Source organism: Ixodes scapularis, unplaced genomic scaffold, assembly GCF_016920785.2.
Source record: "Ixodes scapularis isolate PalLabHiFi unplaced genomic scaffold, ASM1692078v2 PGA_scaffold10__122_contigs__length_95168666, whole genome shotgun sequence".
In the NCBI taxonomy this organism is placed as follows: Eukaryota; Metazoa; Arthropoda; class Arachnida; order Ixodida; family Ixodidae; genus Ixodes; species Ixodes scapularis.
Genome location: NW_024609836.1, coordinates 85015168 through 85037399, shown reverse-complemented (window position 1 = coordinate 85037399; position 22232 = coordinate 85015168). Strand labels below are relative to the sequence as shown.

Here is a 22232-nt window from a genome sequence, read left to right as displayed (position 1 = left end):
TAAGGTATTCTCATTTCTTTTCATTCCTAACTTGAAAGAGACCACAAGTTTGCACTCGTGTGTACTGAAAACATGCAATAAATTATATTACGTAAACAAGTCTCGGGTATAGGAAGTGCATGCATGACGCGTTCTCTATCAGGCGAACGAATTTCTTTCGCAATAAATGCATTTTTGCAAAATTTGAAGGAGTGGTTGTGTTCCATACTAGGGGGCAGTAATTTACGCGAGAAACGAATAGGGTCTGACGTTTCATTGCACTCAATTCATTAGTTTATTTATATTCATTTTTGACGCCCCATTAGCGATCAAAAATACTGTCTGATCCTCTCATTCCAGCGTGCAAGAAAACCACAATGGACTAGTATTTATTTCCAAAACACATTCCTAGGAGATCCGAGTGTCACGTGGACTTGTTCTTCTGCCGTTCCTCCAGGAGCTTGTTGTACGCGTTGTCATCTTCCCAGGGCCTCGGACCGCGGACGTTCTGCCAGTTGTCGATGTCGATCTCTTGGATCTTCTGCGGAATCAGAGACGAGGTAGGGGAAAGAGAGATGTTTCTTTTATCGGAAGGTTCATCTGAGGTCCCAAAGTTTGACATTGGGTGTACACACCGGGCGTTCCCGACAAAAGAAAACCGTGCATTTTGGCACGCGTTAACAAGCTACTGTCGAGACCGGTAAACCCTAAGCAGTTTTGGAACACTGTAAACAGTAATGATAACGGTGATATATCTCTAATCTTCCCTGATGGGCAAAAAATTGAAGCCCACGAGTGTGCCTCTGTGCTGAATGATGTTTTTGTAAAGTCCTTTTCTGTTCAGAGTAATGTAGGTGTACCTTCATTACCAGTGCATGATTTCTTGCCCATGAATTCTGTCATTTTTGATGTGGTTGGCGTTTCAAATGTAATGCGGAGGGCAAGTTCGTCTGCTTCTTGCCATAGAGTTATTATAATAAACGCTAGAGGCTCAGCTGGCGCTAGTGTCTATGGGACTTCCGGTTGCAAATTGAAGCAGACAGCATGCAGTCTACTTTTCCAGTCTTCCTGTGCATTCCTATGGGAAAACGCGCGTGAATTTTGTCTCGTCGCCGAAAAATAACATGAATAACGCTTGTTTTTTCGGTTGTACCGGATAGTATGCACCTTTATTACTATTGTGAAAGTGTAATCGCTTTAGTTACAGCATTTTTCTTTTACCACTGAACGATGTCATACTTCGCTATAGTTCAGGCCCAAACCTCTGTTCCATGGCAGGTATGTAGAAACGACCGACGATTCTAAGCAAAATAACGATCGAAAGGAATGTAGAGTGTGTTAAAAGTCCGCCAGCATTCCGTTGGTGCTTATATATTGCTAATATGCCTGTCCTTCCACTATAAGAAAATAACCCCGTCGTGCATCTTTACGAGTGGCTAAAAAAACGTTCGAAACGTAAAGAATAAAGTACGTGGGCCACGAAAGGTGAGTCTTCTTATTATTTCCTCTGTCGGGCAATGTTTATCGCGCACCTGTTCTCTGGCTTCCCCCTATTTGCAAAGATTTGGAGCGCGCGGGTGATGATATTTTGAGCACACCACAAGCATCTTCGCACATATTCACGAGCAGAAAGAATAAACCAGTACTTATTTATTGCAAATCGGACTATATTACGTGACTTTTCATTTATTTTGATCGTCTGCAAGCGCAAAGAGTTACTTATCCAGTGTTACTGCGTAGTTATTGCCGTCTCTCTTGGTTTTCCACGTTTTCTACATGTCCTTCGTTTGTTTGGCACGTATATCACCCATGCTGGAAAGCGCCGACACCGTGTTCGCGCTAACAGTGTCCGACAGTGCACATAAATACATGTACCAAACAGTTTTAGCACCGTTTTTCATGACACGATTTTAAAATAAAAACGGCGTAACTGACCAATTATTTCATCTGCGTGACTGGGAAACGTTCTAATGTGTCTAGTAGGTACGAAATATTCGTGATATTTGCTCTTATAATCGAGCGCAGAGAGAAAATGCACTCGCTTTTTTCCATAGAAATACATTACCGGAAGTCATTTTCGGACTGCTTGCTGTCTGCTTCAATTTGCAACAGCACACTAGCGCCAGTTGAACCTCTAGCGTACATTATAATAACTCTATGCTTCTTGCGCAGGGGGTAGCGGTGACGTCAGAACGCCGAGCCCTGATTGGCTGATCGCGACCCCCTATCTGAGCGTCGTCTGCTCCTCTGCAACGTCGTCTGCTCGCAACGTCGTCCGCGTCTGTGTTACCTTTCCTGCGACTTTCGGAAGGCCAGATTCACGAAACGATCTTACACCAAAAATGTGCGTAAGACAAAACCTAAGAACAAATTCGTATTCACGAAACGAAATTTTCGTAAGTTTTGCGCAGGTAACGGCGAAATCCTACGACAGCTCCGAAGCTGTCTTACGCACTTCTTACGATCAAGTCAGCATGGCCGACAGCGTCGCGGTCGTGACGACCCACGGACGTTAATTTTTCTACGTGCGCTTCTCACGCGTCCCGACTTCAAGCAGCAAGGAAAAAGTAAAAAGTACTTGAAACAGACCATGACGAACAAGAACGCTGGATCCACAAACACCGGGGAAAAGCTCCAACGGCCACGATTCCACCGAACGCGACCAAGTGAGCACGGCAGTTAGGCCTAGCAGGCACTCCGCGACTCGGCGACCGTCTGCCCACGACGGGTTGGCGTTCTGAATGGAATATGCCCGCGCGACCCTTGTGAACCCTTCCCGTATTATACTTTGATCGCTGACCTCAATTTTAGATTAAAAGGTCAATTTCTTCCTCTTGTTATATCCTTGTTTCCCGAGGCAACGGTGACTCTCACCGGTGAAAAGGCGGTGAATCTCCGACACACACAGGAAAGGTAAAGCAGCCATCGCTTTGAGTAGCAGACGTAAAGCAGACGACGCCGTTAAAGAATGAGGGGTCTCGCCGCACACGAAAGGAGGGAAAAAGTATTTGGGAGGGAACTTGCGGACACCAGGCTCACCTCTCGGTTCGTAGCAAACAAACCTCGGCGCCTCGGGTCACCTCGCCAGTGAGTCCTTTGACTTCTAACCTTGATGCAGGTCTGCTAGTTGTTATTTCCTCTGCCCTCTCTGAAAGGCGAAGTCGAGCTCGCTCGTAAAGACCTGCACCTCCGAAAGTCGCAGGAAAGGTAAGACAGACGCAGACGATGTTGCGAGCAGACGACGTTGCAAAGGAGCAGTCGACGCTCAGATAGGGAGTCGCGCTCAGCCAATCAGGGCTCGGCGTTCTGACGTCACCGCTACTTCCTTTCTCATGCGCAGGAGACGAAAATGAGCCCACTTGCGAGGCGTATAGATGGCCTTAAGATGTCATCATCTACGGGTGCTGATGATATTAATTCAAAATTTCTAAAAAACACCAAAATGTATTCGTCAATAATACTTCATCAGCTATTTTCTCAATCACTCGAATTCGGTATTGTGCCTAATGACTGGAAGATCGGGAAGGTGGTTCCGTTGCATAAGTCAGGTGTCAAACATGATCCATGTAATTATCGTCCTATCTCACTAACGAGTGTTCCATGCAAAATATTAAAACATATCCTCTCCTCTCATTTGGCTACCTTTTTAGAATCTAACAACTTCTTTACATCGGCTCAGCACGGATTCAGAAAATCATTTTCATGTGAAACTCAACTCGTCTCTTTAACCCATGACGTTCATCGCTTTCTTGACTCTGGCTCTTATACTGACTGTGTCTTTTTAGATTTCTCGAAGGCATTCGATAAAGTTTCTCATTCGCTACTGCTTCAGAAACTCCGCGTCTTGAATATTGACCCTCACATACTCGATTGGATAAATGCCTTTTTAACTAATCGTCTACAGTTTGTACGTGTTAACAACAACAATTCTTCTTTAGCGTCTGTTCATTCAGGGGTGCCTGAAGGTTCCGTCATTGGTCCTTTATTGTTTCTTATTTATATTAATGATTTAGTATCTAACATTTCTTCACCAGTCTGCTTGTTCGTTGATGACTGCGTTCTCTATCGCAAGATCACTGACCAATCTGACATTGTTCATCTTCAAACAGATCTTAACTACATTGCTCGCTGGTGCGATGCTTGACTAATGGAATTAAATACGAATAAATGCAAGTCCATGAGAGTATCGCGCTCTAACACTACATGTCCTACATACTACACTAACAATGCACCCCTATCACCTGTTTCCAGTTACAAGTACCTCGGCGTCTATATCACCTATAAGCTTTCATGGAATACCCATATTGAGCATGTTGTTGGTAATGCCAACCGTATGTTGGGTTACCTAAAACGCAATTTTTCTCAAGCGCCTTCATCGCTAAAACGTATAATGTACAAGTGTCTAGTCCGCTCTAAATTGGAGTACGCTTCATCTGTGTGGGATCCCGGCCAACATTGTCTTGTCACTGCATTAGAAAGCATTCAGAATCGAGCAGCTGGATTTATCTTATCTAACTATCATCGTACTTCCAGTGTAACATCTATGAAAATAACTCTGTCATTACCTGACTTATCTTCCCGCCGTAAATGTGCTCGTCTCTCTTTATTTCATAAAATCTACTATCACAACTCACTTTTACGTCAGTGCCTCATGCTCGAACCATCTTATCGCTCAGCTCGCCTTGATCATGCTCATAAGGTTGGCATACCAAGTTACAACACTAACGCATTCAGTATGTCATTCATACCTCGTACGTCAACAGATTGGAACCGCCTTCCCGCTTCAATTGCCTCCGTCACTGACGTTTCTCTTTTTAAACAAGCACTTTGTAACAGCACCCTTAGTTGACTGATTTAATTGCCATCATTTTTTTTTTTGTGTGTTCACTCCCCTCTGAAATGTACTATGTACCTTGAGGGTAAATAAATAAATAAATAAAATAAATAAATACTGTCGAGACCGGTTATAACGAAGTCGGTTATAACGAAATAGCGGCTATATCGAAACGATCACGATTCCCCATTCCCTTTTGGACTTCGTTATAACCGAAGTTGGTTAAAACGAAATAGCGAATATAGCGAAGTGATTTCCGATTCCCGTTGACTTCGTTATAACCGGTCTCGAAGTATGCATCGTGGAAAGCTCAAACTCCGTGGGAATCTGACGCTAGCGTTTAGGATAGAACGCCTGAGAGTAGATTGCGGGTGCAATCTACTCTCTTGAATAAAAAGGTGCAAATCAGGGAGAAATTTGTTCTTTACAAAGAAAGATTTGATTTTCACCAAAGATCGCTTTAGAACGTTCTATCTCGCAAATGCTGTCCCTAGAAAAAGTAAAGGATGCAGGAGCATCAGCCGTCTTGGGTAAGCGTGTTCTTGTTTGGCAGGGAAAGAGCGGAAAAGGTTCTTGGGCAAAGAAACCCCAAAACTTACAAGGCACAAGAGAATAGAAGAAGCCTGCAAGTAGCTTTTTCGCCTACAGGAGATCGAAGAGACTAAACTCATTGGGACCGTTTCTTGGCCCGCATTATGGCATCCGCCAGTGCGGCACTGAACGCGCCACCGGCAGAAATCGGAGGCGAGTACTCAAACTAATACATCGGTTAACAGCAGTTGAATTTCCCTTAATTATGCAGTACATCGAGAATATTTTGCCTTGTCGGATCCCGTGCGCCATGCGGACGCCCTCAGATAATATTCGGACTTCCATGCGAGCGCTAAAACGTGTTCAACGCCACTTGGACAAACTTTCCAAAAGACGCTGGAGGTCACTTAGTTCCAACCTTGACTCGAGAAAACCACTCAATCGAACATGGCAGACAATGCGAAGCCTACGTACAAGGCCACAGCAAGTTCACCCGTTCTGCGCCATCAGTCTGAGTCACCAAGTATCAGAAACAGTCGTAGCCAAAGAGTTGTATCAAGATCACCTCCTGCTCTTCAAGGCCCCAAAGTCAGTGTACAGGAGGGACATGTATCCGTAACCGTATGCAAGGCTATTGATGCATGTCACTTGATATGGCGCTCGAGCCGTCTAACGTTAGGTCCTCCCAATGCAGGCAAGGTTGATATACGGTATTCAGCCTTACGCCACTTGGGTGAGGGGTCGCCGGACCGCTACTGCTACTAAGATTTAACTCCTCGTGGGAAACGGGTTCTGTACCGAAAATTGCTCGGGTTCTACCGATCTTAAAACCTGGAAAATCTCCTTTAGGCATTAACTCCTACCCTCCGATAGCATGAACAAGTTGCATAGGCAAAGTAATGGAGCGAATGCTGCTTACCCGTACGGAATGGGATCTAGATAATAGAGATCTTATATCCTTTGTCTATGAATGGATTTCGACGCGGAAGCAGCAGCATCGACAACGTTATTAACTTAGTAACTAGCACTGAACGAATGAAGGTAGTAAATAAAAAAACAACAGCTGTATTTGTGGACATAAAATCGGCATTTGATTGTGTAGAACACAACGCTATTCAAGATGTGAAGGCCATTGGATTTGCAGGACGTGTATACAAATGAATAGCCAATTACCTAAAAGAAAGAGAAGTGTACATATCGACACAGGACCGCAACACCGATCTTCATCATATTAATAGGGGAGTACGCACAAGGAGGCGTCCTCAGCCCCATGCTTTTTAGCATTTCTCCCATAGGTCTCCTAAAAATTCTCCCAAAAACCGTTCACGTGTCTATATACGCGGATGATGTCTGCTTCTGTACTTGCAGTAGATCTCTGTACATCAACAAAGCAAGACTACAGAAAGCCATTAACATTACCGCACGGTACCTGCACCTCCGAGGTTTCCACATATCGCCGGACAAGTCAGCGGCGATGAATTTACAAAAAAAAAAAACAAAAAAAACACGGACAAATATTCAATCGAAATAGACGGAAAGAAATTCCAAATGTCACGGAACATACTTTCCTGGGTATCACTCTGTAGGCAGCCGACCTGGAGACCCCATGCAAAACGCCTTAAAAAGAAGCTCTTCTTTCATCAATATAATCAGGATGATTAATGGAACCAAATGGGGATGCTCTGTCTCCGCACACCTTGCCCTTTATAATACCTTATTTCTCGAACTTCTGCGCTACAGCCTGCCTGTTATGCATAACATCTCACGTACTCTTCTAAAAGAACTCGAAAGTATTCAAGCACAAGCTCTTCGCACATATTTAGGGCTGCCAAAAGGCACTTCTAATTTGGGATCTCGTGCGGAAGCACAAGCGATTTCACCAGCCGTTTTAAGAACGCAAGAAACGTTAAGAACGATCATCTTCGTCACAAATATCGTACATATAAGCATCAGCTCACAAATATTGCAACAGAGAGACCATCATCTGGCTTTGCACAAGTTATCACACTCTTGGAGGATTACATCCCCGCTTCTTTTAAAGCTGCGGTAATTCCAAGCTATCCACCATGGAGGTATACCACCACTTAGAAATCAGAACGAGTATTCCGGGAATCGCTTCGAAGAAAACAATGCCCGCCCCCGTGATTACGCAGACAGTGCTGGAGCCGAACTTATGCTTCATTTGGACATGTCTTCATCAACGGGTCAACAATGTAAGCATCATCAACCCCTACATTCCGTCTCAGGACGCATGCATACAAGAAAGGTTGAGCCACGTTCCGTCGTCAACAGCGTCGGAACTCGCAGCAATTCGAGCAGCTGTTGCTCACGTGGGAGCCGAGAGTCCTAGTTTGAGGACTATCTTTGTAAACTCTAAATCTGCTCTACATACCCTCTCTACGATGAAGAAATGTAGCCCGAACTTGCAACTCGCACATGATATTCTGGAGGCAGCTCGCCAACAGCTTCATGCAAAAGGCTCCAGTTTATTACAGTGGATTCCTGGTCACTCTGGTATAACCGGAAATGTTACCGCTGACAGAGCCGCTCGAAACGCTCATGAGAGCGCTATTATACTGTGTCAATTCCATCGTCTGGGTCACATGCAAATAACTTGATTAGAGATATTGGCCAAGAAATATCGTCTTCTCTCTGTAGAAATCCTCGATATCATTACTCCTATCTTTACAATATCGATCCCAAACTTAAATTTCGGGCACCACGAGGGCAGCCGAGACGGTCCGACATCGCTTGAGACTAAATGTGGCATACACCAACAGCTACCTTGATAAAATCGCTAGAGCCGAGTCGTCTGAATGTGCTTCGTGCGGAGTAGCACATAACATCGAACATGTGCGAATGCAAGGACTACGGCCGTGAAGGGGAGCTTATGTAGACAGACCTGAAGCTACAAAATGAACAAGACGTAAGCATTCGTACTCTGCTTGGTCCATGGATTTCTGCTGCTGAGGGGTATAAAGCTACGAAAACTCTGCTGAAATTTCGAGCAGCTACTCGCTTACAGAAGAAGCTGTAGGGGAGTATATAGATGAACAGCAATGGCCAATGACAATCTCCAGTGAAACATTTTCGTTAGTTCTTTTTTTTAAATTCTTTTATACTTTGGTTTTGTGTGGTTTCTCCCTCTATCTTTCTCTGTTTACCTTTCTCTCTTCTATTTTTATGATTTTCGCTTCCGTTCGTTTCACAATGTAGCAAACCAGCACCAGGCGCTGTCTGACATCATTGCTTAACAAACGCCTACCTCTCCGATAATATTGTGCACTTTCGGTTGTTATTCGTGTAGTTTATCATCGAACAACGGCATCCCTATGACCAGGGGATTGTCTTCGTTGAAAGCGCTAGCTCTAATTAAATCTGGAAGTCAAGCAATGGAGGAAACCGCAAAGAAAACAAGCGAACTTGGAGCACGCGTTTAAGGCGTTCATCCGGGCCTTCCGCTCGTACCTATCTAACCAGAAAGGAGGAAAGCGCTTGTAAACCCTCTCCCCCTTTTCTCTCTTCCCTTCTTTCACTAAAACGGTCGATAACACACGAAACTCAATGGCGCCGGTTACCAAAAACGGGCCCCAGTTTTCAATTAAAATTTTCCGAAAATCACCTTTCAGTTTTGACTGATGATGAGTAGTTTATATTTCGTGATGCGTAGTTTATGATTGCGGCAAAAAACAACAACTAATTTTTGTTTTTTGACGTGTGTTGACCCCCCCCCCCCCTTTTTTCTCTCTCCCAAACCTTTTTGTCAAAATCGGTGAAAACCAAAAGACGCCGAATTGGCGCTGTTCTTGAATAGTTTCACGAGCAGAAAATATTTAAGCGTAGCAGAAGCTGCAAGAGCGAGCTCCGAGCTTTGAGCGTCCCTGCCTGGCACGCGCGCTCGTGCAGTGCAAGCACTGTTCAGGACCACATGCTCGTGAAGCGATGTGTAGCAGCTTTATTTTGTGTTGACTCGCACATGGCTCACTGTGAGACAACGTTACTTTGCTGTGAAATGTCAGCGAGGCTGCTTCTTCTTTCGAAAAAGACCGATCTCGAGCCATGCATCGTGGGGTCTTTGAGCGTGGAACACTAGTGAGATCGGTGTACTCCCTTCTCTTATCCGTACGGGGTCGTTTTCCAAGCATTCGGGTCACGCGTATGTTACCTGGCCGTGTTTTAACTTTTATTCCCCAATTCTTTTTCTCTTTTTTCAAAAAAATTAATACCGAAAAACACAAAATCGGCGGGATAATTAGACTGCGAAAAAACACCTCCCGATTCGGAGAAAAATAAACCCCGTGGAACCATACATTTTTGTGCACTACCGATTTGAGGGTGTCGTGTGAATCTTCGGAACACTCACTTCTAGCGCGGGGCCGACAGCTCGTGACAACAAAATGGTGGACGAAGGTTTTGTCACCGAAAACACCCTATATCCATCAGCCCATGGTAACGAATACGTCGGATATTGCCCTAATCGCGACATTTTGCACCCGGAAAATATTCCCGAAATCTGTCCTTCGCAAAGTTCGCGTAGCCGTTTTCAGTAGTCCCAGAAAGAGAGCTACCGCGTACGCTCAAAACGCCCTCCAAAGTTCACTTTTTTTTTTTTTTTTTTGCGAAATGAACGCTGAGGTTTTACGCTGTACGCGAGTCGAGTCCGAAGTTATCGTCGTAAATCGGGAGGGACCGCGTCGAAACTCGAGTGCACTTTGAGCGCACAAAGGGCTGCCCATCTGCCGGGGCCGTGGCGACATCTGGAGGGAGTCCACTTAATTAACGTGTCCACAAGCCGCTCGCGCCGGTTTGCGCGGCGTATTCAAACTCGCACCGGAACTGCCCTGAAATCAGGGCAGTGCATGGCACTCCTCGGTCGTGCAGCGCGAAGTCGGTGCAACATCGAGGACCAACTGCGCCAAGCCGGGCACCGCACTGAACGCCACCTTGCGTCACCTCACGTTTTGTCTCGCGTACGTCCGCGCGCGCGGTGCCCGTTTGCTGTTACTTTCTCCCGTTATTTTTTTTTTTACTCGCAGATTTAGCGGTTACACAGAAACGAACACCGTGGACATGATTGTCGATGGGGTCACGAAGCGGGTGAAAATTCCGCAGGCATATTTCGCCCACCATTGTTGGTTCAAGAAAAAGTAGCACCAGATGGTAACCGTACCCAGGGGCAGATTTAGAGAGAAGGGGGGGGGGGGGGGGGGGGGGGGGGCGTATGTCCTGACCCTCCTCTTGTTTTCTGCATGTGTAAAATTTAGGGCGTAAAACGAGGGGGAGGGGGTTCCTAAACATATGGTACGCTGACCAAAAAAAATTGGTATCATATTTATTTTTTTTAATATTCAGTGTGTGCCTTCGATCACCCACGACTTTGATTATATTTAGTGATAGTGTCTAGACTCTTAACCATAGAAAACGGCACGTGACCACGAAGAAAAGAGTGAGTGCGACTCAAACCAATGCTCAAACCAACCAGAGGCTCGATCGGCGGTTTACAGCGGAAAGAAAACGAATTTCGAGCAGCAAAGTGTGTTCTGGGTAAGTGGGCTCTCATGTGTCACGTACAAATGAAAACCTTGGCCCTGACAGTGTCTGATTGATTACCCGTGCAGTTTCGATGGTCGCGGTACTATTTAAAACAATCCGGCTTCAGGGCGCTGCCACCCTGCTCGGCTGGGGTGCGCTTCGCAGCGGCCATAATCCGATTACGGCGCCTTAGCAAGGCTCCGTAATCGGATTATGACGCGTCCAAGCGTATTCCACTGAGCAAGAGGGCGGCGCTCTGAGACCGGACTTGTAAGGGCGCAGCCTTCTTGAATGTCGTCACTTCTGGTATGCGTTAAAACATATCGGTGTGACCTCTCCACGCCGCTAGAAGGTGTTCACTAAACATGCGTGATTGCCACATATTCTTGTTTTGCCTCGCCTGTATTTTCTCCCACATTCCAGGTTGAAACGTCTTATTAGTTTTTACCCACGTGGCTGAGAACGAAATGAAAAGAAAAACGTCTACAACCCAAATCAGCCTTTAAATACAGAAAATTAAGCCAAGGCAAAAATTCCAAAAAGAAATGTAAGATGGGTGAATACATATATTATTTTTAAATGTTGAACTCATCAGACATAAATCAAAGCGCACAGGACCTTTGGCATGTTCACACAGGGCAAAAGACACAAGACACTAAGCCCGATATTTGTGAGAACGCCAAGGAACTGTATCGTAGTTAAACATAAAGCAGAGAACTACGAATAGCACTGCTGGGGATGACAACGTACAATGCTGTGGCGAGAGATCCCGCGTTTTGATGCAGTTTTTTCTAATTCTTTCTGATATCTTCGTAGTCCGTGTCGCGATGCCTCCAGAGGTCTCCAAACCCTGCTTTAGAGCATGCGCCCGTGAAAACCTCGTGATATCTTGGAGACATTTTCGCTACGATCACACATTCGCCATTAACCCCATGCTATGCCCCATGTCTTGTTTATTCCCGCTAGTTCGCATTCAGAACATCTTTATAATCATCTTGACAAATCGTTTGAGCTTGTTGACATGTTCAATGATGACCTCTCTGTTTGTGCATCACCGTAAAAGGTCCATGGTTGTTGGTATCAATTAATTCCTCCTTACCTCGTAGACCGATTCTGTAGTGACCTCTCCAGGAGCCTTCATTTTGATTCCTTCTTTTTCTGCGTCTTCTTGTGTGATCTGTGGGTAAGGGGATAAGGATAAGCGACACTTGGCAAAACGGCGTGTTTGAGTTGTGTTGCTGCAAAAAGAAACATGCCCAGAGTTCGCTCACCTTGGTGGCCCTAAACTCGTACCGAAGCGACGTGAAGTGTTTGAGTCCGAATGATCCGCCGACTACGAATATCTGTGGAGCAATTAAAGCGTTTTGTAAGATATCAAATCAAAGGAGTCTTAAAAATTGCCGCGACCTTACCATGAACGGGACCCCCAGCCTGAAGAACCGGCGCCGATACACAGACTCAAATAGCGATTTCAGGTAAACGGCAGCCATGTTATGGGTTTTTAAAGCTGGCACGCGATGTCTAAAACGTTACATTTCCAGAAGCGGACTTGTAGTATTCAACGTTAACGATATGTTTACGAAACAACGAAAGCTTAAAAAACAACGCGAAATTCACAGCAGACAACACAACCGCAACATGTCGCTACCGGAAACGAAAGTTGATTTTTGACCTCCTGGCGGCTAAAGTGGCTAAAGTGCATAGATGGCAAGGTAAATGTGTGTTGTATTTTTATTTCTCCGTAATCTTGTGTATTTTTAATTATTTTAAACGAAACTAGCTTGTTAGTGTCCTTATATTTTCTTCTTTGTTAGTAATCTTTGTTATAAGTGGCTAGATGATGCGGTCCGCCATCCGGGGTCCGGTCCGCCGCCATCCAATTTACTTATCTATTCATTTGTAACTACAAGAAGATGGCGGGCCTCGTGCGGCTTTTCAGTGGGCTCTCTCTTCACTGTAAATCAGGTGATTTCTCTTTCCACGTTCAGTGTTCACGTTACGATTTCTGTACAGCGTATGTGTCAGATCCGTACCCTCACAATCACTATGTACCTTCAACTGGGAAGGCGTTAGTTGCCACGTCTATAGACCGCATCGCCCGGCGTCGAATAGCATCGTCCGCGTGCGAATGTTTTCGATTTGTGCTCTCCTCGATTCTGCAAGCGTAACGGGAATTCAAATGTTTTCAGCGACCTGTCTGACGCAAGCGAAGGCATCGGGCGTCCTGCTGCGACCACTGGAGCCCATAAACACCGCTGAATGCATTCGGGGCACCAGCTTCTTCGTGAAACGTGAGTTGTGCCTCATTTCTCCACTGGAAGAGTCCAGGCACCGGGTGCCGGAATGTATCAGAACCATTTTTTCGAGCGATGCATACTTTTGCGATCGTCAGGACGCTATCACAGCACAGTGTTTGGAGGCATTTCTGGAGACACCCAAGTGCTGACACCTAAACGGTACCCGTAGAAAGTATTGGCACGAGTGCCGGCTGGAATTGGGTGTGCAACCGAGGTACAAGCAGCTACAAGCTTTGCTCGCTGCAGGGAGTGGTGGCTTTTTTCTGCAGTGCTTACTTTAGCCACGAGTCTACACATCATGCACACTCGCAACGCAGCCATGCAGGGAGGTCACGAGCAGACAGTCATCTTTTTGGGGCAGCGCGGTCGAAGCTATGCACGCACATTATTTGCCCTAAATGTCAAAAGCAAGTTTAAGTATTTCTACATTGGGTTAAGTGTGCTATGTGCTACACATGCTACCTGTTGTAGTAATGCTGTTGTGCCTCTAATAGGCTCCACTACCACGCACACTGGTAGGTACTCAAACTTTTCTATTCTACGAAAATATGTAGCACATGATAAAAATAGTTTCCACAGGAACTGGAAGGTTCTATACACCCCGGTTGTTCTCACGGCACAAAGCACTACCTTCAGACACTTCGGTAGCTTCGAAGCAAAGCTCCCACCCACAGATTTCGATTCTGTGGTGGTTCGTTGCAAAGAAGGTGCAGTCTAATTGAGCTTTCAAATCCATATCGAAAGACGTCGATGTGGCTTCAATTAGCTCTCAGTCCTTCGCTGTGACATGCCAGATGCTCTTCCTTGGTGTGTCATATAAACCCCTCAAACGTCGTTTTAACACAGAATGTGCTCGAGGACTGGGATCCTTGAAGAGAGTGGGATGGAACGCCACTGAAATTGTTATGCAATGTGTAACACGTCCTCCAGAGGACAATCTGTACAAAAGGGCATATAATTAAGAAGAAATAATAATTAATTGGAAAGGAAAAACAAAATTCTGAACGCAGGCACTGGTAGAGTGTCGGCACCAAAGGGGCAGTAGCGAACTCTAAAGCCCCAGACTCCGGTGTTCGAATGCATTTGGACAGTGAGTAGAGGCAAAGACAGCTAGCTTTGCGTCCTCCCTCTGATCTTTCCAGTCAGAGCTCGGTGCTTCAATGTCTCCGCTCAGTCTCATCTCTTTCTTTCTCTCAATATCTAAGAAGAAAAGAAATGGCTGCGATTTTTATTTTTAAGTTCTTATCATGCATGAAATGGTTAGGAGTGATAATTTCAATTGTCTTTTTATGTTGCATCACTCCCTTTTCTTTTTCCTCGCAGTGACGGCGGAACAGCTGTGGAAGGGCGTCACCAGTGTAAGCAACGCAGGGAGGAAGCGGGGGCGAGCGTCTGGCCATTCTCGGAAGCTGTCTAAGGACCTGAACAGAGGGCAGGTGATCGGCGTGGGTGAGTGACTCCTCCGCGTGCCAATCGCACACACACTGCCGCATTCGACGTGGAATACGGAGCTTGTGCCAGAGACCGTTTGGGGCTTTCGGCGTAATGAAAACGAGCCATAAGTTGGGAATGCTGATACTTTGCTGGATCGCAGTCTTAGCAGTAAAAGCTGGGCCTGAAAGTTTTAGGAATTTGCAACAGCCAAATCAAAAGATGGAGGAAAACGGCGGCAAATTACTAAAGTGGCAACTCGGTCTTGAAATTCATATGATAACGATATTGCTACCTTTTCTTCCTCAACAGTTTCAACCAAGCACCTAGCAATACCTTTTCTTAGTCCGCTTTTCAAGTGTTTCTCGTCATTTATGCATATCACGGGGCACTTTTCATCATCTCATGCAGTCTTCGAAGAGGAAGTGTTAAAAAAAATTAAAGCCGTTCACAATTCCCTGTAACGCCGGATTAGAGCGCAGCTCTTGAGGAGGAGGAGGGAAGGGTACTGAGCGATAGGTGACTTCCTGAGGTCATGTTACCTCAAGGGGGGGGTGTCACGTGACATCAGGAGGGTGTCACGTGACCTTAGCGGGGGTAACCCTCGTGAGGGTAACCATTATGACCCTCGTGAGGGTAACCCTCATAACCCTCGTGAAAGTAACCCTCGTGAGGGTAACCCTTTTGAGGGTAACTAACCCTCGTGAGGGTAACACTCGTGACCCTCGTGATCCTCGAGAGGGTGACCCTTGTAACCCTCTTGAGAGTAACCCTCGTAACTTTCACGAGGGTAACCCACGTGACGTCATTATGGGAAATTTCCAATAGTGCAACACGCGGTTACGCCCATGACGACGCCGCTCAAGCCGGAAACGGGTGCCTAAGAGTTGCGCTCTAATATGCAGGTGACCGTACCATACTTGATTGAATGAAACTAAGGTTATGAAGCCGCCAAAAGACAAAATCTTTGGCAGCGCCGGGATTTGGATTGTGAGTTTCCCGATATCTGGTCGGGTTGGGAGACCCGGTGTTTGAATCCCTGCACCACCAAAGGTTTTGGTTTTCGATGGGTTCGTAATTTTTGTTTCATTCGATCAAGTACGGATCAGTCATGCCCATATTTTAGAATTGGTTTTTATGTAGTTATGTACATAAACTGTACCATTCCTACTATGGCTGTCAGTTGAGAGCCGTGGTATCTCTCTAATAAAATAATGACTAAAGGAATAAATAAACACAGTTTGTCGGTAACAGACTTAAGCCATCTACATGACACGGCAGCTCGTAGAGGACACTATGTTTGTGCCCTAGGACGGTTTCCATGCAGAGCCGCCATCATGTAGAAACAACGGCAGGGGCATTGCAGACTTTTGTCGACTCGGAGGTTTGACTGTTTACAAACTTTCAAACGTTTGGCAAAATTCTCTCAAGTTAAACTTTTTGAATGGGGTTGCCCGACTTCTACAAAACATTAAAAATTTCGAGAACAGATCATTAATAAAATTCCCCGTTTTAAATTTAAAAGTGTAATTACCCACGTTACTCAATATAAAAGCAAACATATATGTTTTAAATGATTGAGTTTGTATAAATGCCGCATCTTTCCTCTGTCATGTGGTGCCAATTTACGCACATGCACATAATAATCAAACTTGTGTCGAACCTTGACTTTGAAGTTCGACAAAGTCAAACATGGTCGAATTCAAACCTCGGTGGGTTTACGACGTCCCCATCCGACAGCTAGCGCCATCTAGGAGTTGCAGTGTTGGGCACCGCCGCGTCACGTGTCTCAATCGCGTGGTGTCCGGACTTTCGGCACAAGCGGTCCGTATACGGTGCTTGGAATGTGTCTCGAACCAACGCGTTTTTTCTGTGCCAAAAAGTGGTTCCTCGATTTCCACCCAACGACGTCGTACGAGCGTCACGTCGTCGCCTGCCGCGATACTGGTGGAGTTAGAGCAGCAGTGGTGGTGCACATGGCAGCGGCCCGTTTCGCTGCTGGTTGTTTGACAGTCCGCGGAAGGTTCGGTAGCCGGGAGTCGGGACGGCGCAACGCTTGCATTCTTTCGCGCTTTCTTGCTCGACTTCTACGCCGAACCAGCAGGATTGCAACATCCGACAGCGTGACAGTTCGGCTTTTGTTACGTCGTCTGTCGCCGCTCGGGGCCATTCTCGATGTGTGGGCGGAGTAGGACGCTAAACGCATCGGTCGGAGACAGGTTTCAGGGACTGTAGACCGAGGACCCGTCCACTCCCCCGCAGGCAAGGTGAACATGGTCTGGCCGGGCCTGAACGCTCCCGTGGTCCGTGGAAAGGAGGTTGTGGAGAGGGTGCAGCTTCCACCGGACAAGCAGCGCGAGGAGAAGCTGCTGCAGCTGCGAAACGAGATGCACGGCTTCCGGCCCCTCAAACTGACCCCGCTGGAACGCGGGTGGTGCGGCACCAGGGCGCCCGGCCGCAGCATAGGACCCCCGGACCCCGTCGGAGATGGTGAGGCGGCGCTGCTCTCACCGGTCCGTTAAAAAGAATGCGAGACAATTTTGTTTGTCACTCCGGCTGCGGTCAGCGACAGCTCAAGAGAGGCAGGGCATGGCGAGTTCCGAGCATTCTACTGTCGCTCCGTAGCCGGTTTGACAAGAGCCACTTTTAGGAGTAAATGCTACACGCTGTGAACAATTCTTCCCAGGCACTCGATTCTAAGTTTGAGCTTGCTTTGCTTTCCAGAAACCTTCGAGAAGTTTGATACCATCGTAGTTGAGGTGAGTGGCCATGTCGCGAGGCTCGTCTCGGCTAATCCCGGAACGTGCCGCCTCGTCGATCCGCCTCACATCCGCTCGCGTATCTGTTGCGCAGAGTAGAATGGTATCGAGGATGACTGGCAACCTGGGACGTACACGCAGGCATAAGGCAGTTGTGGTGGTCGGCAACAAGAACGGACTAATCGGTACGTTGATGCTCATTGCGCTTTTACAGCCTCGGTCGGCACGCGCGAAACCGTTAAGGTCCGTTTGCGCACTTGCCTTTGCTTAGGGTAGAGTTTCCTTCACCAAGCGTTAAAATAGTAGTGGATGCTAACGACAGTCGCAAAGGCGTTGCTTTAGGCAGTCGGCTTTGTCAAGCTTCCTGCTGTGTGCACGCTTGCTTTTTTGAGATGAAGGAATCTCGAGGAGCTACGTATAAAAAGTTAATTTTGGAACTGACAATGTCATGGAAATGACGCTTTGAAGTATCAGCTTGGAAGTATTCACCAATTGACTAAATGGTCACTCCACTCCCGTCTCAGGCTTTGCGAGCGGAAAAGCTCCGGAAGCAAAGGCGGCACTCAGAATGGTGAGCTTTTGTCTGCTCGACAGCGCGCAAATCATAGAAATTATAAATGCAAGCCGTACTCCCTTTTCACTGCAGGCTAAGAACAGGGCCATCCAGCGGCTGCGATACATCGACAGATTCGAAGATCACACGGGTAATACAAGTCTCACATTCCTTACATTCCGTTCTAAAATGGCATACTGTAATGGCGACTGAGGGAACTTTGGAAGTGTCGTCCACCCATGTTTTTTGGTCTGACTTCTTTTCCTTACAGTATACCACAACTTCTTCACTCAGTATGGACCAATGAAGATGATGGTCAGGAAGAAGCCCAGAGGTAGCTCTTGGAACATCTGCAACATTGTTACGGCAATATGTATGATGTGGCAGTCCCGACTAAGCAGGTTATCTATCGTAGTCGGGAAGAAAATCGATCGGTCGGTGCTCGCCTAATTCGCGCTTCCGCTCTCGATTCCACTCTCGTGCCGTCGCCGTCGAAAAGCCGATTGTGTAGTCCCTTTACCAACGCTCGTTCCGTCGTGCGACCAGGCTATGGCCTGGTGTGCCACCGCATCTTCAAGGAAGTGTGCAAGCTGGCTGGCATCACCGACATCCACGTGAAGCTGATGGACTGCAGGGCGGGCTCTGCCACGGTGCTCCTCAGGGCCTTCATCCTCGGGCTCCACAACCAGGTGCGCCACTTTGCTCAAAGAAAGGCTCCGTGGCTCGTATTGTGCGATCCACCTTTTTTGAAATTGAGGTTCACATTCCATGAATTTGTGAGCGACCATGGCAGAGCTCAGGATGTGCATGTGCCTTCTCTGCCCAAACACCTCGAACCGGTGATTACAAAAAAGGTGGATTCCCTTTAATGTGCAAACCGTAATGTTTTTTTAGTGCTTACTTTTAAAGTTTTCTACAAAGAAAGGCACTAATGCTATATGCACAACTAGTAAAATCCCAACCTGCTTCTTGTCATTTCTATTGTTTTGCAGTGGGTCTATGTGCATTTTAATTGATTAAAAAATGTATATAATATGCAAAATAATTTTGGTATATGGTGTGTGTATGCCCTTACACCCAATTCTTAGGCGGCTGTTTGCGTTGCTTATACAAGATTTTAGGCTGGACCCCTTATTTTTACGATACGAGCACTCGCTCGCCAACCTGGTAAAATGGAGTGCTCGTACGCAGAGAAACTTGGTATTCTGTCATCTTGTTGCATTCAGTAGTAGAGCAATTGCACAACATTAGCTCGAGCTAACTGGTCCTTGAGGACGGCTACTACACTACAAGCTCTTTATTGCAGACTGATGTAGTTGAGACTTTTACTGGAGAAACTCGTTTTACTATGGAGAGGTTTTATACTCTCCGTCAACTTCTTTGCGGTGCATTGTCGAAGCTAGTGTAGCTTCCGCAGTGCAGAAGCCTTGCAAAGCCGCTAGAGCACGTGACTTCGTCTTGCATTCTATTTTTCCCAAAGATTCCCAAAGGGAGTCACGAGCCAACACCACCTTGAATAGTCGAAGCCTGTGAATTTTGATGTCATCAAAGGCACATATTGGACGCATCAGCATTCTGCTTGGCTTCATGTCCAATCAGTACGTCGAAGGATGCTAAGGTTCATCTGCCGAGTTTGCACCATCCGACTGCGATTATGTTCCATGGAGGAAGAGGAGGATGTTCGCAGGCCTCGATTATTCTATCTGGCTTTACACGAGCTCGCGCAAGTAACCTTGAGGGTGTTGGAGCACTGCAGAAACTATGCCAGCTTTGAGAATGTAGCACGAAGAAAGTTTGCGTCAGGTACAAGACGCTCCATTTTAAAAAGGAGCACGAACCCGGGGTCCATTCCAGAAAACGCACCAGCAGCTTGCGGACGAAAAACGGCTCCACCTGGTGGAGTTCAAGCGCGAGACGGACAACTTCCCCCGCGTGGTGGCTTCGCCGAAGAACGGCTGCCGCACGGCGGAGCAGATCGGCACAGACGAGGAGCTCGACTTCGACCTGGTGGTGAGCGGGGGCCGGCTGGTCAAGCCCCCTCCCAAGTACGTGCCCTGGTACATCCGGCACAACACCAAGGGCTGGCAGGTGCACCTGCGCAAGGTGGACCCCTACCGCAACGCCTACAACACCCGGCTACAGCTGATGGCCCGCTACGGCAAGCTGTGCAGCTTCGTCAACCCGGACGGAGTGAGCCTGTACAACAAGCCGCCCAAGGACAAGGACGCCTCCTAAGCTATGCGCTCTCATTCTAGTGCACTTGTTGGTGGAAGTGTTAGGTTTTTGGAACTAAGGATGGGCTCTGCATCTGCCGTTAATAGCTTATTCGCGCGAGATCTTTATTTACGGAGAAAATCGAGTGTTCGACAAGTCTGCGAGTAGCAACGGCCGCAAGGAGCTGGTGGTGCAGAAAATTAAAGCAGACATTTACGCAACAAAATTGCATGTACGGCGTCAAAAAATTCGTAGGGTTTTATTAACGCAAAAATAAAGTATGCGTTGCCATATGCTCGTTCTCTGCCTAAATGTAGTGCTAGCAATCGAAATTAGATGCCAAAGCTTAAAAACTAACTGTTATCTCATTAAAAAGTTGCGTTTTTTTTTTAACTTTTAAGGGGAAAATGGGCCCAATTCTTGGTAACTGGCGCCAACCAACTTTGTGCATTCGAAGGTTCAGTTGGCCGCCATTTGCCCATTTAAAATTTCAGAAAATAACTTCTGAATAAGAGAACGGTTAGTTCTGAAACTTTGGCATCCGGTTCAGATCGCTAGCGATACATTTGCGCGGAAAACGAGCGTTCGGGAACGCAGTTTACTTTTGCGATGAAAGAACTGTGAAAATTTTTTTGGGGGACTTCCGGTATGATATGTAGTTGTCGTTGGGAATAAAAAAAGTTAGGTTTTCAAAACTGGCAGCCGAGTTTTGCATCCATTCAGTCAGTGAATCCTGGGAAAGTAGCGCATCTTCAAGAAATGTTTATGAAGCATTCTGTCACCAGGAATTTGGATCAGCTCATTAAGAATGAAGAGGTCAAGGAGGGACTGCTCGTTCCATGGGCCAGCACGACGACCACACGGGGAGCTTGGCGCTACCTTCCCAAGAGTCGGTGACTTTACATGTACCGTTAAGGGAAGCTCCACCGATTTTGGCGCAGAATGTTTAAAGGGCAAGGAGCATGCAGCGCTTTGTGTCAGGTAAAATAGATGAATAAATGTTTATTACAGAAAGTTACACCAGCCCTCTAGACTTGAGTCGTCTGAATTGGGGGATGGGGTAGGACAGGGAGGATAGTTTAGATGAAGAGGATGAGACCTGCCAACGATGGGTCAAAGATTTCCTTGCAACTCTTTGCTCCCCCACTTGGGGTAATGCATTCTGACCCTCTCGCTTGTCATGCTGGATGTTTTGTTCAAATGTTTTCTGTGCTGAAGGTGTTTTGGTCATTACAAGAATATGCGACGTGTCCTTACCATGTCTTGGCATTTGTGGTGTGGTCATCTGGTGGGTGTCCCAGTTCTCTCCCATTGCGTAATCTTTTCCTCGCCGTGGGTGCCTTGGCCGTTTCGGATTCCGTGTATACAGACCCTGCTCCACCAACCGTAACTGGAGGGTGCAGGGCATTGGTCTATAGAGCCTTTGCTTCTTTACGATCTCTCGAGCCTTTGCGTTGACCAGGTCACTGCGACTCAGTGACCTGGTCATTGAGGAACTCGGTGGCAAGGAAGAAGTAAGACGTTAATGGGGCATTAATTCGGGGATGAACCAAGCATACGAGAACAGACCTTTACATCCAAATTAGCAAAAAGGGTTAATTTATTTATTTTTTTTTTTTTAAATCTTGTTAGCAGACAAGATTTTAACGTGAAACATTCTTTGGCTCGTTGAGGGTCGCCAGATTTAGTGAAGCTCGACGTCGATTGGCTGGTGGAAAGGTCACGTGATGGACGCTTGTTGGCCGGTTCCGGCAAGTATGGGAGGTTCTGGAAAACGGCCAGGCTTTAAAACCCCCCAGCGCCAGTATCTTCATTCGAGGAACTGCTGTCAAGCTTATATGCCACTTGTCTGGCGAAAAGTGCCACCAGCATAGGTACCGGGCTCAGCAACGTTCCGGTGCGATATCGGAACACGGGCAGAGGACGAACGTGCACACGGAAGTGCTGGCACAAGATCTCGCTTTAAAGCCTGCCATGGTCACTCGTGAATCCATGGAACACAAACATGTTTTCATACCTGAACTTCCGGCACCACAATTTCTAAAGGTGTATTTGCTACACAATTTTTTCAGGTTTTACTTTAAGTCCAGACTTTACAGTCT

The 22232-nt window shown here is 46.7% G+C and overlaps 2 protein-coding genes across 2 annotated transcripts; one reads left to right on the top strand and one right to left on the bottom strand.

The window, feature by feature from the left end:
• Positions 1-333: 333 nt before the first annotated feature.
• LOC8025128 (cytochrome c oxidase assembly protein COX16 homolog, mitochondrial) lies at positions 334-12531 on the bottom strand. Its single transcript, XM_002408049.4, has 4 exons — positions 12289-12531; positions 12148-12219; positions 11976-12053; positions 334-520 (listed from the first exon to the last, which is right to left on the bottom strand). The coding sequence occupies exons 1-4, from the start codon at positions 12364-12366 to the stop codon at positions 404-406; spliced, it is 345 nt and encodes a 114-aa protein (XP_002408093.3). The 5' UTR covers positions 12367-12531; the 3' UTR covers positions 334-403.
• Positions 12532-12736: 205 nt separating this feature from the next.
• On the top strand, positions 12737-21151 carry LOC8025109 (28S ribosomal protein S5, mitochondrial). Its single transcript, XM_029974185.4, has 11 exons — positions 12737-12841; positions 13066-13167; positions 14497-14622; positions 16867-17094; positions 17329-17363; positions 17458-17548; positions 17888-17934; positions 18010-18067; positions 18188-18250; positions 18463-18605; positions 19771-21151. The coding sequence occupies exons 1-11, from the start codon at positions 12790-12792 to the stop codon at positions 20149-20151; spliced, it is 1326 nt and encodes a 441-aa protein (XP_029830045.2). The 5' UTR covers positions 12737-12789; the 3' UTR covers positions 20152-21151.
• The last annotated feature ends 1081 nt before the right edge of the window (positions 21152-22232 follow it).

Excerpts from the sequence above, each read along its gene's own strand:
- LOC8025128 (XM_002408049.4), bottom strand. The coding sequence starts at position 12,366 with ATGGCTGCCGTTTACCTGAAATCGCTATTTGAGTCTGTGTATCGGCGC. Across the intron at positions 12,220-12,288 it reads GGCTGGGGGTCCCGTTCATG|ATATTCGTAGTCGGCGGATC; the intron begins GTAAGGTCGCGG and ends ATTGCTCCACAG. Across the intron at positions 521-11,975 it reads CTACAGAATCGGTCTACGAG|AAGATCCAAGAGATCGACAT; the intron begins GTAAGGAGGAAT and ends CTGATTCCGCAG.
- LOC8025109 (XM_029974185.4), top strand. The coding sequence starts at position 12,790 with ATGGCGGGCCTCGTGCGGCTTTTCAGTGGGCTCTCTCTTCACTGTAAA. Across the intron at positions 17,364-17,457 it reads TTGATACCATCGTAGTTGAG|AGTAGAATGGTATCGAGGAT; the intron begins GTGAGTGGCCAT and ends TCTGTTGCGCAG. Across the intron at positions 18,068-18,187 it reads CAGATTCGAAGATCACACGG|TATACCACAACTTCTTCACT; the intron begins GTAATACAAGTC and ends TTTTCCTTACAG.